This window comes from Lynx rufus, unplaced genomic scaffold (genome assembly GCF_022079265.1).
Source record: "Lynx rufus isolate CCGP_SWC_20201006 ecotype Redwood Valley unplaced genomic scaffold, mLynRuf1.p SCAF_4, whole genome shotgun sequence".
NCBI lineage: Eukaryota > Metazoa > Chordata > Mammalia > Carnivora > Felidae > Lynx > Lynx rufus.
The window spans coordinates 4,149,169-4,162,247 of record NW_025814856.1 but is presented as its reverse complement, the minus strand read 5'-3'; the positions used below and the strand labels follow the sequence as shown (position 1 = coordinate 4,162,247).

Below are 13,079 nucleotides of genomic sequence, written 5' to 3'. Positions count from 1 at the left end.
ACAGTGGGGAAATCCAGCAATTTCCTGCAAGGCCAGCAAGTATGTAAATCAATACAATCACGGAGGGAAATACAGCCATATCTTGCGGGATTATTAATGCAAGTAGCTCTTGGTCCAGGGTCATGTCCTTTCAAGGCAATGACAACTGTGACGTGAGTGCTATTACAACCTCATCTCACGGGGGAAACTGAGGCTCAGCGTGGCTATTAATCAAGCGCCAAAGTATACCTCTAAGTGTCAGAGCTGGAAAGTGATGCAGGTCAAGACCACTCACTGTATCCAGGGAAGTCTGTCCACGCGGAAGAGGCTGGTCGCTTTCACACAATGTAAAAGGAGGCAGTTGCCTCTAACAACAAGGAAGCTCTCTGGGCACTGATATTAAACGATCTCTGAGGGATACTGTTTACGAAAAAGGCAAGGCGTAACCCAGGGAGACCAGGAAGAATAGCAGGCAGAGAAGACTGGTAATTTGTTTTTAAAACTTGCGAGCATTCAAAATGCATATCTCTGGAAGGAAACAAGGGATTGGGTTTCACTGTGGCATCTGAGACCTGAATGGTTCAGAACGGGAACAGAAGGCAAATTGCCTTTGCCCTGTACATCTACGTGGACCCTTTAGGTGTTGAACCATATGAAGATATTAGCTGTTCATAAAAAATTAAATACAGATGGAATAATAAATTTAATAATATTAATGATACAATTCTAACATTAAGACAGAAAAAAAAAAGGTAGCAATGGGAAATTGCCTCACTGATGAGGAAAGTTTTTCTTTTTAACCATTATAGTCTCTCAGGCATCCTGACAAGGGTACATGAAGGGAGCTCCAAGTTCCACTTATATTAAAATATATGCTCACTGAGAGAGTGAACTTCTACACATACAGCAAAGCCCAGCTGAAATGTCCCCTCCTCTGAGAATTTTTACCTGACCCTCTACAAAGCAGGGTTCTTCTCCACTGGGAAGACACACCGTGGGGCCGGGAGTGTCTGTGCTGGACCTTATCCCTCAGTCTGACCCCAGCATAGAAGAGGGACTCCAGCCACCAGCATAGAGATAGACCCATAGGAAGGCACTGGTTAACAAACGCATGGCCAGAAACTGACTGGGCGCCAGGCCCAGATACCTGGGGTGGGGAGCTCTCTGGCCCTCAGTGTTCCTCCACCGCTAAGTAGGTGCAACAGGGAAAGGTCCCTGTTTACCAACTGACCTTGACCCTGAGGGAGACCTTGGCAGGGGGAAGGTGTGTCCATGTTGCTGGAGGACATGCCCTTGGGTTAGTTACCCCAGGACACACTGGCCCCAGGGATTGAAAAACTTAGGAAATGGTATTGAGAAATCTGGGGCAGCTCCAGGAAGGGGGAAGCCACGGGAGCTGCGGGCTGGGCTGAGCTTGCAGGGGGGAGGCGGGAGCCAGATAAAAGGCAGCCTCCAGCAGCCTCTGCTCATTCCCTCCCAGTCCGCTTCCTCCGTCCCTCTGTCCCTCCATCGTCCCTGCACCATGGGGCCTGCCTCAGGCCCCAGCCTGCTGCTGCTGCTGCTTCCCATCCTACCCCTGGCACCGGGGGACCCCATGTGAGTGGTCATGACCCTTCTCCAAACCGGGCTACTTGTGAGGTGGGGGTGGGGCTCAGGTCCTAGTAGAATCCAGGGCGCACGTGGGTGTCTGAGGAGGCAGGGGTCAGCGGGTTGGGATGTGAATGGCCTTGGGCTGCCTGTGAGCTCATGATTTCATGTGCTGGGGGTTCATGGCACTCGGGTTACAATGGGAGGCGGATGTTTCTAGAAGCAGGGGTCTGCGGGTTTGGGTGCCTGTGGTATGTTCAGTGATTCCGTGGCTGTGGAATCACTTGGAGGCCTCGAGATCTGACTTCACAGGATTTGGGGGCTTCGTGCTATGTGGGTGAGGATTGGAACCCTGGTCCCTAGAACGGCAGCTCCGTCCCGTGTTCCACCCGACCTGCAGGTTCTCCATGATCACCCCCAACATCCTGCAGCTGGGAAACGAGGAGAAGGTGCTGCTTGAGGCCCATGACTATGGAGGGAACCTTGTAGTCACAGTCAACGTCTACGATTTCCCTGCCAAGAAGCAAAGGATGTTCAGCGAGACCATTGCTCTGATCAGGGAGACTGACCACATGGGCACAGTCAACATCAATGTGTGTGCACCTGCTGGAGCCCCTCCCACCTGTCTGAGTCTCCTCCCTGTTTTGAGCAGTTCCCACTTTGGAGCCCCTCCCCTCTCTGAGAATTCTCCTTCAATTAGCTTCTTCTATCCTGAGCCCCTAGCTTTGATCCCCTCTCCTAAGTGACGTCTTCTGAGCCCCTTGTCTAATTCCCCCTATTCATCCCCCTTTCTGATCCCTACCCATCTTAGACCCTTGCTCCCTCCCCTACTACCCCTCCGCTCCCAACCTGGGCACACCAGGGAGACCCGGAGTGGTGGACAGGTGCTATTGGCAGGAAGGGCAGACAGGTGTGGACCCCACTGAAAGCCTGGGGCTGAATGCGGGCAAGGGGCCGGGAGGCAACATCTCATTATTCTCTGGCTATGCCTAGATCCCAGCCAACCAGGAATTAACATCAGGGAAGGAGAAAAAATTCGTGACTATCCAGGCGGACTTTGGGGGCACCGTGTTGGAGAACATAGTGCTGGTCAGCTCTCAGAGCGGGTACATCTTCATCCAGATGGACAAGCCCATCTACACCCCAGGCTCCACGGGTAAGGGGCTGGGCAGCAGCTGAGGACCCAGGGGCCAGATTGTGGGGAGGGGCGTGGCCTCACTCACCACCTCCTTTCTTTCCCACCATCTTCCAGTCCTCTATCGGATCTTCACGGTCAACAATGACCTACTGCCTGTGGGCCGGGCCGTTGTCATCAGCATCCAGGTACCAGCCAACTGGGGACCCAGACACACCCCAGGCAAGACTCAGGGAGAGACAAAGAGATTGAGACAGAGAAAGAGACTCTGGAAAGGGCAAGACTGCAGAGGCCGAAAGGCAAAGAAATGTGTAGAGCCTTGAACACAGAAAGAGCCCTGGACACAGGGCAGAGATCCAGGGATACCAGGCACAGTGATGCTTCTGCCCGTGGATTCCGGCTCCAGGCAAACCTCTGGGGACCGTGTCACTCCGGACAGGTCACTTCAGCCTCCTGGGCCTTGGTTTGCTCAGCTGAAGATTGAGATGACAGATAAAAACTCTCTGTAGCCCAATCCGCCTCCTGCTGCCAGGGGGCAGCCTCGAGCACCCAACTCCTGTCCCACCCTCCTCCACCCAGAGCCCTCCAGGAGCTCCCACCTCCTTGGGGTAAAAGCCTAAGTCCTCCCAGCACTCCCCAAGGCCCTGCAAGACTTGCCCAGTCCCCTACCTGTCCTCCTCCCCTCCTCTCCTCCCCCTCTTCCCCTCACTCACTCTGCTCCAGCCACATGGGCCTTATTGCTGTCCCTCCAACTGCCATAAAGAGCCAGCCCTAGGACCTTTGCACAGGCTGTTCCCCCACTACTCACAAAACGCTCTTCCTCCAAATACCCACATAGCTTGCCCCATCACGTCATTCAAGTCTCTGCTCAAATGTCACCGATGGCACAATTTTACAGGGAAGCCTCTCTGAGGACCTGTAAAATTGCAAACACTCTCTCCCAACTCTCTCTCTCTCTCTCTCTCTCTCACACACACACACACACACACACACACACTCCACTGGTCTCCCTTCCTGTCATCTCCTTTAGGCATCCTATAAATTGAATGTATTCATTTGCTAATTGCCCGCTCGCTAGACCTCCACAGAACCTAAATTCCAGACAGGATGGGTGCTTGGCATACAGTAATTTCATTACAATTTACTGGGCTAAGGCAGGAAAGGGGTGGGGGGGAGGGGGAATGGAAGGAGGAAGTGAAGGACAGAGGGAAGAGGTAGGTGGTTCTCAGAGGATCGTCATGAGTATTTCTTGCAATCACGCAAAGGTAACAGGGACCAGGTCCTGACAGCCACAAGCTGACTGTGGGGATCGGTGGGATTTGTGGGGAACGGAGAACACACACCTCTAACGGTAGAGCCTCTGCCCAGTTCCAGTCAAATGTCGCTATGTGCCAACAGGAACCCGTATCCACGGTTATCCCAATTTCCAAGAGAAGCCAGAAAGCCAGATTTTTACATGATGTCTCCTGGTGTTTAGTTATTTGCAACGAATGACATACTGTGTGTTAGGTTGAACCACATGACTTTGTGTTCTTGTAGGTCAAAGAGTCGAAGGTAGGCAATGCTGTGTGACTTAGCGCCCATAGGATGCTTACCACAGGGTCCCGCACAAAGTAGGTGATAAATGCTAGTTACTATCAGTGTTCAGACAGCCGCCGACGAGAGTGAGCTCCAGCTTACATGAATCATGTGCCAAGCCAGTGAGGTAGGGGCCATGTTCCTCTCCTTCTTCTAGCTGGGCACATTGAGCACAGAGACATCAAGTAATTTGCCCAAGGTGACACAGCGCGTAAGTGGGAGAGTGGGCATTTGAACCCAGGCTGACTGACTCAAGTCCATGTTCATAACCACTGCCCCAGTAGTCATGACACAGACAGTGTCCAGACACAGAGAGGAGGAAGAGAGCCTAGGGGCTAAGCCAGGTCTCTGAAGAGACACGCCCTCTCTGTCTCCACAGACCCCCGACAATATTCTCATCAAGAAGGACTCCCTATCTTCTCAGAACCAGGTTGGCATCTTGTCCCTGTCTTGGAACATCCCGGAGCTGGTCAAGTATGTCAGGCCCTCCTAGAGGGGGTTCCCTTTGCCAAGGGAGGGCGTCTGGCTGGCTCACTCACCTGCCTTCCCCACAGTACAGGGCAGTGGAAGATAGAAGCCCACTATGAAGATGCCCCACAGCAGGTATTCTCTGCTGAGTTCGAGGTGAAGGAGTACGGTAAGAGGAGGAAGGAGTCAGGGTGGGGGCCCCAGGTGCCAGGCCCAGTGCTGACACCCTACTGGTGCCGTCTCGACCCCAGTGCTGCCCAGTTTTGAGGTCCAAGTGGAGCCTACAGAGAAATTCTACTACATTGATGACCCACAGGGCCTGGAGGTCACCATCACGGCCAGGTGAGGGGCTAGGAATGGGGCCAGGTGGGAGGGGAGGGGAGGGGGGCCAGGTGAGGGCTAGATGACGGGCCAGGTTGGCAGCTAGGGGTGGAGCCAGGTAGGGGCCGGGTAAGGGAACCCAGGAGCGGTGTGGCCAGGTGTGGGACCAGATACTGGCCAGGTAAGCACCAGGCGCGGGACCAGGGGTCCGTGGAAGTTTGCAGGCAGGCTCGCCCTTCAGGAGAGGAGCATCTGAGACCCTCTTGCCTCTCAGGTTCTTGTATGGGAAGAATGTGGATGGAATAGCCTTCGTCATCTTTGGGGTCCAGGATGGTGAGCAGAGGATTTCGCTGCCCCAGTCCCTCAGCCGTGTTCAGGTGCTCTGCCCCTCTGAGCCTCCTCCACTGTGGACTTCCCCCTCCCTCACCTGCGCCCCTCCCCCTCTCTGAGCCTTCCTTCCTCCCCCAGATCGATGATGGCAGTGGGGAGGCCAGGCTGGAACGAAAGGTCCTGCTGAGCGGGGTGGAACCCTCCGGAGCAGATGCCCTGGTGGGGAAGTCGTTGTACGTGTCTGTCACCGTTATCCTGCACTCAGGTGAGGCCTGGTCTGAGGAAAGGGACCCAAATGAGGGGGGAGGCCCAGTGTGCGGGCAGAGGCCCAGAATGGATGTGGAATGCAGTGTGACAGGGGAGAACCAGTCTGAGGGCAGAGGCCAAGTGTAAGAGAGGATATCCAGAGGAAAGTGATACCCAGTTAGAGAAAGGAGGCCCATTGTGAGGGTGGGGGGAGCCCCAGAGAGAAAGTGGGACCCAGTCTGATAGAGGTGGCCCATTCTGAGTGGGGGAGGTCCAGAATGAAAGTGGGATCCAGTCTCATAGAGGAGGGCCAATCTGAGGGGTAGGCCCACTATGAAGATGGGATCCAGTCTGAGGGGGGAGGCCTAGTGTGCGGGGGAGGCCCAGTATGAAAGTGGGATCCAGTCTAACAGGGAAGACCCAGTCTGAGGGGGAGGCCCAGTATGAATGTGGGATCCAGTCTGATAGAGGTGGCCCAATCTGATGGGGGGGAGGCCAGAATGAAGGTGGGATCAAGTCTGACAGAGGAGGCCCAGTGAGGGGGAGTCCAGAATGAAGGTGGGATCCAGTCTGATAGAGGAGGCCCAGTCTGAGGGGGGAAGGAGCCCCAGAATGAATGTGGGATCCAGTCTGATAGAGGTTGTCCATTCTGAGTGGGGGAGGTCCAGAATGAAAGTGAGATCCCATCTGTAGAGGAGGCCCAGTCTGAGGGGGGAGGCCCAGTATGAATGTGGGATCCAGTCTGATAGCGGAGGCCCAATCTGATGGGGTGAGGCCAGAATGAAGGTGGGATCCAGTCAGACAGAGGAGGCCCAGTGAGGGGGGAGCCCAGAATAAAGGTGGGATCCATTCTGATAGAGGTGGCCCATTCTGAGGCGGGGAGGTCCAGAATGAAAGTGAGATCCAGTCTGTAGAGGAGGCCCAGTCTGATGGGGGGAGGCCAGAATGAAGGTGGGATCCAGTCTGATAGAGGAGACCCAGTCTGAGGGGGGAGGCCCAGTATGAATGTGGGATCCAGTCTAAGCAGAGCCCCAATCTGATGTGGGGAGGCCAGAATGAAGGTGGGATCCAGTCTGACATGGGAGGCCCAGTCTGAGGGGGGAGGTCCAGAATGAAAGTGGGATCCAGTCTGATACAGGAGGCCCAGTGAGGGTGCAGGCCAGAATGAAGGTGGGATCCAGTCTGACAGAGGAGGCCCAGAGTGAGGGGGGAGGTCAGAATGAAAGTGGGATCCAGTCTGATACAGGAGGCCCAGCCTGAAGGGAGAGGCCAAGTGTAAGAGAGAATATCCAGAGTAAAGTGATACCCAGTTAGACAAAGGAGGCCCATTCTGAGGGTGGAGGGAGTCCCAGATGAAAGTGGGATCCAGTCTGATAGAGGAGGCCCAGTCTGAGAGGGGAGGCCCAGTATGAAGGTGGGAGCCAGTCTGATACAGGAGGCCCAGTGAAGGGGCAGGCCAGAATGAAGGTGGGATCCAGTCTGACAGGGGAGCCCCAGTCTTAGGGGGGAGGCCCAATATGAATGTGGGATCCAGTCTGATAGAGGATGCCCAGTCTGAGGGGGGAGGGGGCCCCAGAATGAAAGTGGGATCCAGTTTGATAGACGAGGCCCAGTCTGAGGAGGGAGGCCCACTATGAAGGTGGGATCCAGTCTGTAGACGAGGCCCAGTCTGATGGGGGAGGCCCAGTATGAAAGTGGGATCCAATCTAATAGAGGAGGCCCAGTCTGACAGGGGAGGCCCAGTATTAAGGTGGGAAGCTGTCTGACAGAGGAGACCCAGTCTGATGGGGGAGGAACAGAATGAAGGTTCTAGCCAGTCTGATGGGGGAGGAACAGAATGAAGGTTCCTGCCAGTCTGATGGGGGAGGAACAGAATGAAGGTTCCAGCCAGTCTGATGGGGGAGGAACAGAATGAAGGTTCCAGCCAGTCTGATGCAGGAGGCGCAGTCCGAGGGAGGCCCAGTGTAAGGTGTGGTCCAACCTGGAGGGGTGGCCCAGGAACCTGCCCTCACGGCTGACCCCCTCAGGCAGCGACATGGTGGAGGCGGAGCGCAGCGGGATCCCCATCGTGACCTCCCCCTACCAGATCCACTTCACCAAGACGTCCAAGTTCTTCAAACCAGGCATGCCCTTTGACCTCATGGTGAGACCCGGTGTGGGGCTGCCTCCCCCACCCTTCCCCTGAGCATCAGCCACGCCTCTGGGTCGACCTGAACGCCCTCCACCTGCCTCTGCACTGCACCCACAGGTGTTTGTGACAAACCCCGACGGCTCCCCAGCACGCAACGTCCCCGTGGTGACCCAGTACTCCAAATCACGCTCCTTCACCCAGGAAGACGGCGTGGCCAAGCTGATCATCAACACACACAAAACCTTTAGGTCCCTGCCCATCACCGTGAGTTCTCGCCCACCTCTAGCCCCACTTCTGGGAGATAGGGGACTGTATTTGCATGGAGGGAATCTGTCCTCTGCCACAGTCATCCTGCCACGTGAGGAGTGGGGTCCTTTTATTGTATCAGGGGATCCTGCCATTCACAGAGTGTTCTCATCTGCATAGAGGGGATCTTATCTGCACCAGCAGTCTGGCCATCTGCATAGGTATATTCTAAGGATCTGGTGATTACATTTGACCCACCTGGATAATCCAAAACACTCCCCATCCTCAGACCCTTAATCCCATTTGCAAACTCCCTCGGCCAGGGAAGGTACCATATTCCCAGGCCCCAGGGATTAGGATGTGGACATCTTTGGGGGGCCAGAATTCATCCCCCTTTCCTCACCCAGGTAAGCACTAAGAAGGATGGTATCCCAGAGTCACGACAGACCAACAGGACTATGAACGCCCAACCCTATAGCACCATGAGTAATAACTACCTGCACATCTCTGTGCCTCGCGTGGAGCTCAAGCCAGGGGAAGATCTCAACGTCAACTTCCACCTGCGAATTGACCCCACCACCACCCAGGAGAACAACATCCGCTACTTCACCTACCTGGTCCGTGCCCTCCTAGGATCCCCAGACCCCTCCTCCTTACTTCTGCAGCACCCCCAGGCCAGGGCCACCCCCCCGCCCGACCTTGCTGATTCTTCCTTACGCCAACCTGTCTCCCCCAGATCATGAACAAAGGGAAACTGTTGAAGGTGGAGCGTCAGACGCGGGAGCCCGGCCAGGACATGTACGCGCTGCCCCTGACCATCACTGAGGACTTCATTCCTTCCTTCCGCCTGGTGGCTTATTACACCTTCATTAACAACAAGGGCCAGAGGGAGGTGGTGGCCGATTCCGTGTGGGTGGATGTCAAGGACTCCTGTGTGGGCAAGGTAAGCTTCCGGAGCCTTCCTCTGCACCCATCTTGGCTCTCCCCACCTGGCCAGTGCTCGCTCCGTCTCTGCCTCTCTCCAGCCTTCTGGGTGGGCTCCCCAACCGAGGCCCATCTTCTCCTTTTCCAGCTCCTTCTCTCCCCACCTCTGTTTCAGCCTCAGTATCTCCCTCCCTGCTGGCTTTCCGACTTCAGTCTGTCTGTCTCCACCGTTGCCCCTTCCTGTCCAGCACAGCACGGACACTGCCCTGGGCTGACTGCTGATGGAGACCCAGCCTGGCAGGGCTGACCCCTCACTCCCACCTCTGTGCCCCACCCCCAACAGCTGGTGGTGAAAGGTGGCAGGAAGGAAGAGAGAGTGTACATACCTGGCCAGCAGATGACCCTCAAGATTGAGGGTGACAGAGGAGCCCGAGTAGGGCTTGTGGCGGTGGACAAGGGCGTGTTCGTGCTGAACAAGAAGAATAAGTTAACTCAAAGCAAGGTGCGCCCCCTACCGCTGGGGTGTGGCAGAAGCAAAGGGGTGGCGTGGGGCTGAGGCACGGGTGGCGCTCAGAAGGGAACCGGAAGTGGGGTTGGGCGTGGGCGGGACGGAGGCTGGGACGGACACAGACATGGCACGGAAGTGAAGGCTGCGGTTGGGAGCTTGGATGGAGGAGTCCGAGCTGGGGGTGGTTGGCGGGGGCTGTGCACACACCTCTGAGAGGGGCCTGGGACCAGAACGCAGGGGTGGTCGGACATGTCAGCCTGGTGGTGGAGGCCTGCCCGCGACCCCTGCCCTCCCGCAGATCTGGAACATGGTGGAGAAGGCTGACATCGGCTGCACTCCAGGCAGCGGGAAGGACTATGCCGGCGTCTTCACGGACGCAGGGCTGGCCTTCCAGACCAACACAAACCTGCAGACCCCGGATAGGACAGGTGAGGGCCAGGGAGGGGTGGGGCCTGCACCCCAGATGCTGAGAGCAGGTGGAGGGCACTGTTCTGAGGTCCTCAGATGCTGAGAGCAGGTGGGGGCCCTGGGTTCAAGTCCTGCCCCAGCCCCCACCTAGTGAATCACTGCCTGCTGAGCCTCAGTTTCCTCATCTCTCAAATGGGAACAACAACTCATGGCTCCCTCACGGCTACTAAGAGGAGTACATCGGGGACCCTCAGTTGACGCTTAACCCATCTTGTTCGCGTGTGCCCTCCCCTCAGATCCCGAGTGCCCCAAACCAGATGCCCGGCGCCGCCGCTCGGTGATGCTCACAGAGAAGAGGATGGACAAAGGTGGGGCCCCCACCCTCCCCCCAAACCCTGCCCATCCGGGATCCAGCCCAGGAGGGAGGAGGGCAGGGCCGGGCCCTGGGGACTTCCTACCCTTGGTCCGCCCGAGCTCCTTTGCTTTGAGGTCCCAGCTGAGGCCCTGACCGGTGTCGTGTCCACGCAGCGGGTCAGTACCCAAAGCAGCTGCGCAAGTGCTGTGAACATGGCATGCGGGAGAACCCCATGAAGTTCTCGTGCGAGCGCAGGGCCCGGTTCATCCAGCACGAGGCCTCGTGCGTGAAGGCCTTCCTGGACTGTTGCAACTACATCACCCAGCTGAGGCTCAACCACACCCGTAGTGCCCACCTGGGATTGGCCCGGAGTGAGTCCACTTGCCTATGGCCGGCCAGAGCGGGGAGGGCCTGGACTGAAGGGAGTAGGCTCGGTCAGAGGGGGGCAGGCCTGGTTTGAAGGAGGAGGCCAGCCAGAGTGGGGAAGCTCTGTGAGAGTGGGGATGGCCTGGTCTGAGGGAAGAGGCCCAGGCCAGAGTGGGAAAGCTTGATCAGAGGGGGTAGGGCCTGATCTGAGGGGGGAGGGCAGCCAGAGTGGGGAGACTGGGTGAGAGCAGCCAGGACCTGTCTGAGGGAGAAGAACCTATCTGAATGGGGGAAGGTGCCTGTTTGGGTGGAAGGATGCCTGTGTCTGAGGGGGGAGGAGGGCCTGTCTGAAGGGGGAGGATGCTTCTGTCTGAGATGCGTTTTTAGCCTGCCTTTACCAAAGAAAACTCATTTATGTCGCTTTCCAAAGAGGTGCCTAACTCAATGCCTAACAACATCTGTTGATTTGTTTTCATTCATTCATTCCCTCCCTCCCTCATTCATTCACTCACTCATTCATTCATTCACTCATTCATTCATTCACTCATTCATTCATTCAGTTCTGGATAAGACAAAACATGTGCACGCTTGAAACTTTACATCTCGGGCCAAATAAATGTTAAGCCAAGAGAAATTTCTCTTCCAAGAAGCCCATTGAAAGCAGAACCAGAGTGGTCCCCACCACAAGGCGGCCCTGACAGAACTGGTGGGAATCCTACCTGCCATTTGCTCAGAGCCTTTGAGCCCAGTGAGGCCTGATGTCTGCTTTTTAAAAATGCTTTTTGATGTGTCTTATGTAGAGAAAGGCCTTTCTGCTAGGATGGGTGCAGTGGAAACCAAGCCCACAGAGAGTCCCCCGCACCACGGGCAGCATGGCCCCTGTCGTGAGGGTCCCCCTGGCAGATTCCCTCTCGGCCCGCCCTGTCCAGATTGCTCTTTTTAACCCCTGTGTGCGGAGTGGTGCTTGCTGCACTGACCCTTCTCACTGGCCCTTTGAACACTTCTTTTGCACATCCCATCGTTTTCATGGGGGACCAGAAACTGTGTCGTCCAAATTGGGCTCTGAGAACAAGGGCCAGTGTGAGCGGCTCTTGAAACCGAGGGAAGTTACCTTATCGACCACAGGATGAAAAGTCACGAAACAGAACCCCTTTGCTTAAAAACTAAGGAAGATAGGGAAACGCCATAGCGGCAGGCTGCCCGATCCAAGCAAACATCATCATTTTTTAAAAAATCTTTAGACTCAAGCAGAAAAAGGAGAAATGGGCATAAAAACCTTTTATCCCTCTGAATCATTTGAGGCCGCACCATTGAGGCCCCTAATTAGCTCCGTGTGGAATTTCTAGAAGCAAAGATATTCTGCCACAAAACCACAGCACAGGCATCAGAATTAGGACGTTAATGTTGACTTGTTACCACCACCAAAACCTCCAACCCTGTTCAGGCTGGCCAGTGGTTTCCCTTTGGTTTGGTCTGGTCTGGTTTGGCTTGGATCCTTTATAGGAAAAGGATCTGTGCAGAAGCAGACGTCGTATTTACTGGTGGGGTCTCCTTGGTGTCCTTGGATCTGCTCAACCCCTGGCAGCACAGCCGTCTTGAGTGACTTTCACGTCCGGCTATTTGGGGGGCTGTCCCACGGTTTGGGTTGGCTCCATGCTTCCTCGTAATGACATCCAGGTTTTGCATTTGGGGGCAGCACTGTCACAGGAGAGACACTATGGATTCTCAGTGCAGCATGTCGGGAGCCCAAAGACATTGATTTGTCCCATTGTTGGTGCTGTGAGTCTTGATCACGTGATTAAGGCGCTGTCTGCTGGGTCTCTCCACTGTAAAGTTCCTCCTTATTCCTGGATAGTCTATTTCTAAACCTCTTTCTGCTATCGGATCAGGGCAAAATTTAAGCCAAGGGAAAATTTCCCCCAAATCAATTTTTATGTAGCCTGTATGACAGCAGGTATAGATCCTTATATGGTAACACATACCTTTCGTGCACACCTATATTTTTATTTTTTAGTTTTTTACTTTTTGGCTTAGAAATATGCAGTCACCTCTTAAAGGCAGACATTGCCAAAGGGGACACATATTTTTGTATTATTTTAGCTGGAAGGCTAGCACTCCCTCCACCACCACCACCCCCCAAAAAAACAAAAAGATTCCCTACACACATGAGCAAAGAGCTGTATCTTCAGTCTGTGCAAATTATTCTAATCTAGGCTTGCTGCCTTCTGCTCCAGCCATCTACAGACTTTCTTTCTCAAAGAGGAAAACTAGACAAAACTATCCAATGGGATATGGCTTACACATGCTCAGATATTTTCTCCCCCAGCCTTATGTAATTTCTTTTTTTTTTTTCTATTGTCAAGTTAGCTAATATACAGTGTAATCTTGGCTTCAGGAATAGATTCCCATGATTCATCACTTACATACAACCCCTCGTTGTCATCCCCAAAGTGCCTTCCTCAATGCCCATCACCCATTTCCTCCCCCCTCCTAGCCC

At 54.9% G+C, this 13,079-nt stretch overlaps 1 protein-coding gene across 1 annotated transcript in view; it reads left to right on the top strand.

Annotated features, from left to right (window-relative positions):
• Positions 1-1,452: 1,452 nt before the first annotated feature.
• Positions 1,453-13,079, top strand: part of LOC124522858 (complement C3-like) — a 40,121-nt gene continuing 28,494 nt past the window's right edge. Inside the window, exons 1-17 of the mRNA XM_047094531.1 lie at positions 1,453-1,575; positions 1,967-2,159; positions 2,560-2,722; positions 2,819-2,889; positions 4,659-4,753; positions 4,834-4,916; positions 4,999-5,089; positions 5,343-5,445; positions 5,537-5,663; positions 7,672-7,787; positions 7,893-8,039; positions 8,429-8,638; positions 8,758-8,964; positions 9,289-9,447; positions 9,752-9,881; positions 10,158-10,229; positions 10,390-10,587. Coding sequence (XP_046950487.1) covers positions 1,502-1,575; positions 1,967-2,159; positions 2,560-2,722; positions 2,819-2,889; positions 4,659-4,753; positions 4,834-4,916; positions 4,999-5,089; positions 5,343-5,445; positions 5,537-5,663; positions 7,672-7,787; positions 7,893-8,039; positions 8,429-8,638; positions 8,758-8,964; positions 9,289-9,447; positions 9,752-9,881; positions 10,158-10,229; positions 10,390-10,587 — 2,239 coding nt within the window. The 5' untranslated portion in view covers positions 1,453-1,501. The remainder of the gene's footprint in view (positions 1,576-1,966; positions 2,160-2,559; positions 2,723-2,818; positions 2,890-4,658; positions 4,754-4,833; positions 4,917-4,998; positions 5,090-5,342; positions 5,446-5,536; positions 5,664-7,671; positions 7,788-7,892; positions 8,040-8,428; positions 8,639-8,757; positions 8,965-9,288; positions 9,448-9,751; positions 9,882-10,157; positions 10,230-10,389; positions 10,588-13,079) is intronic.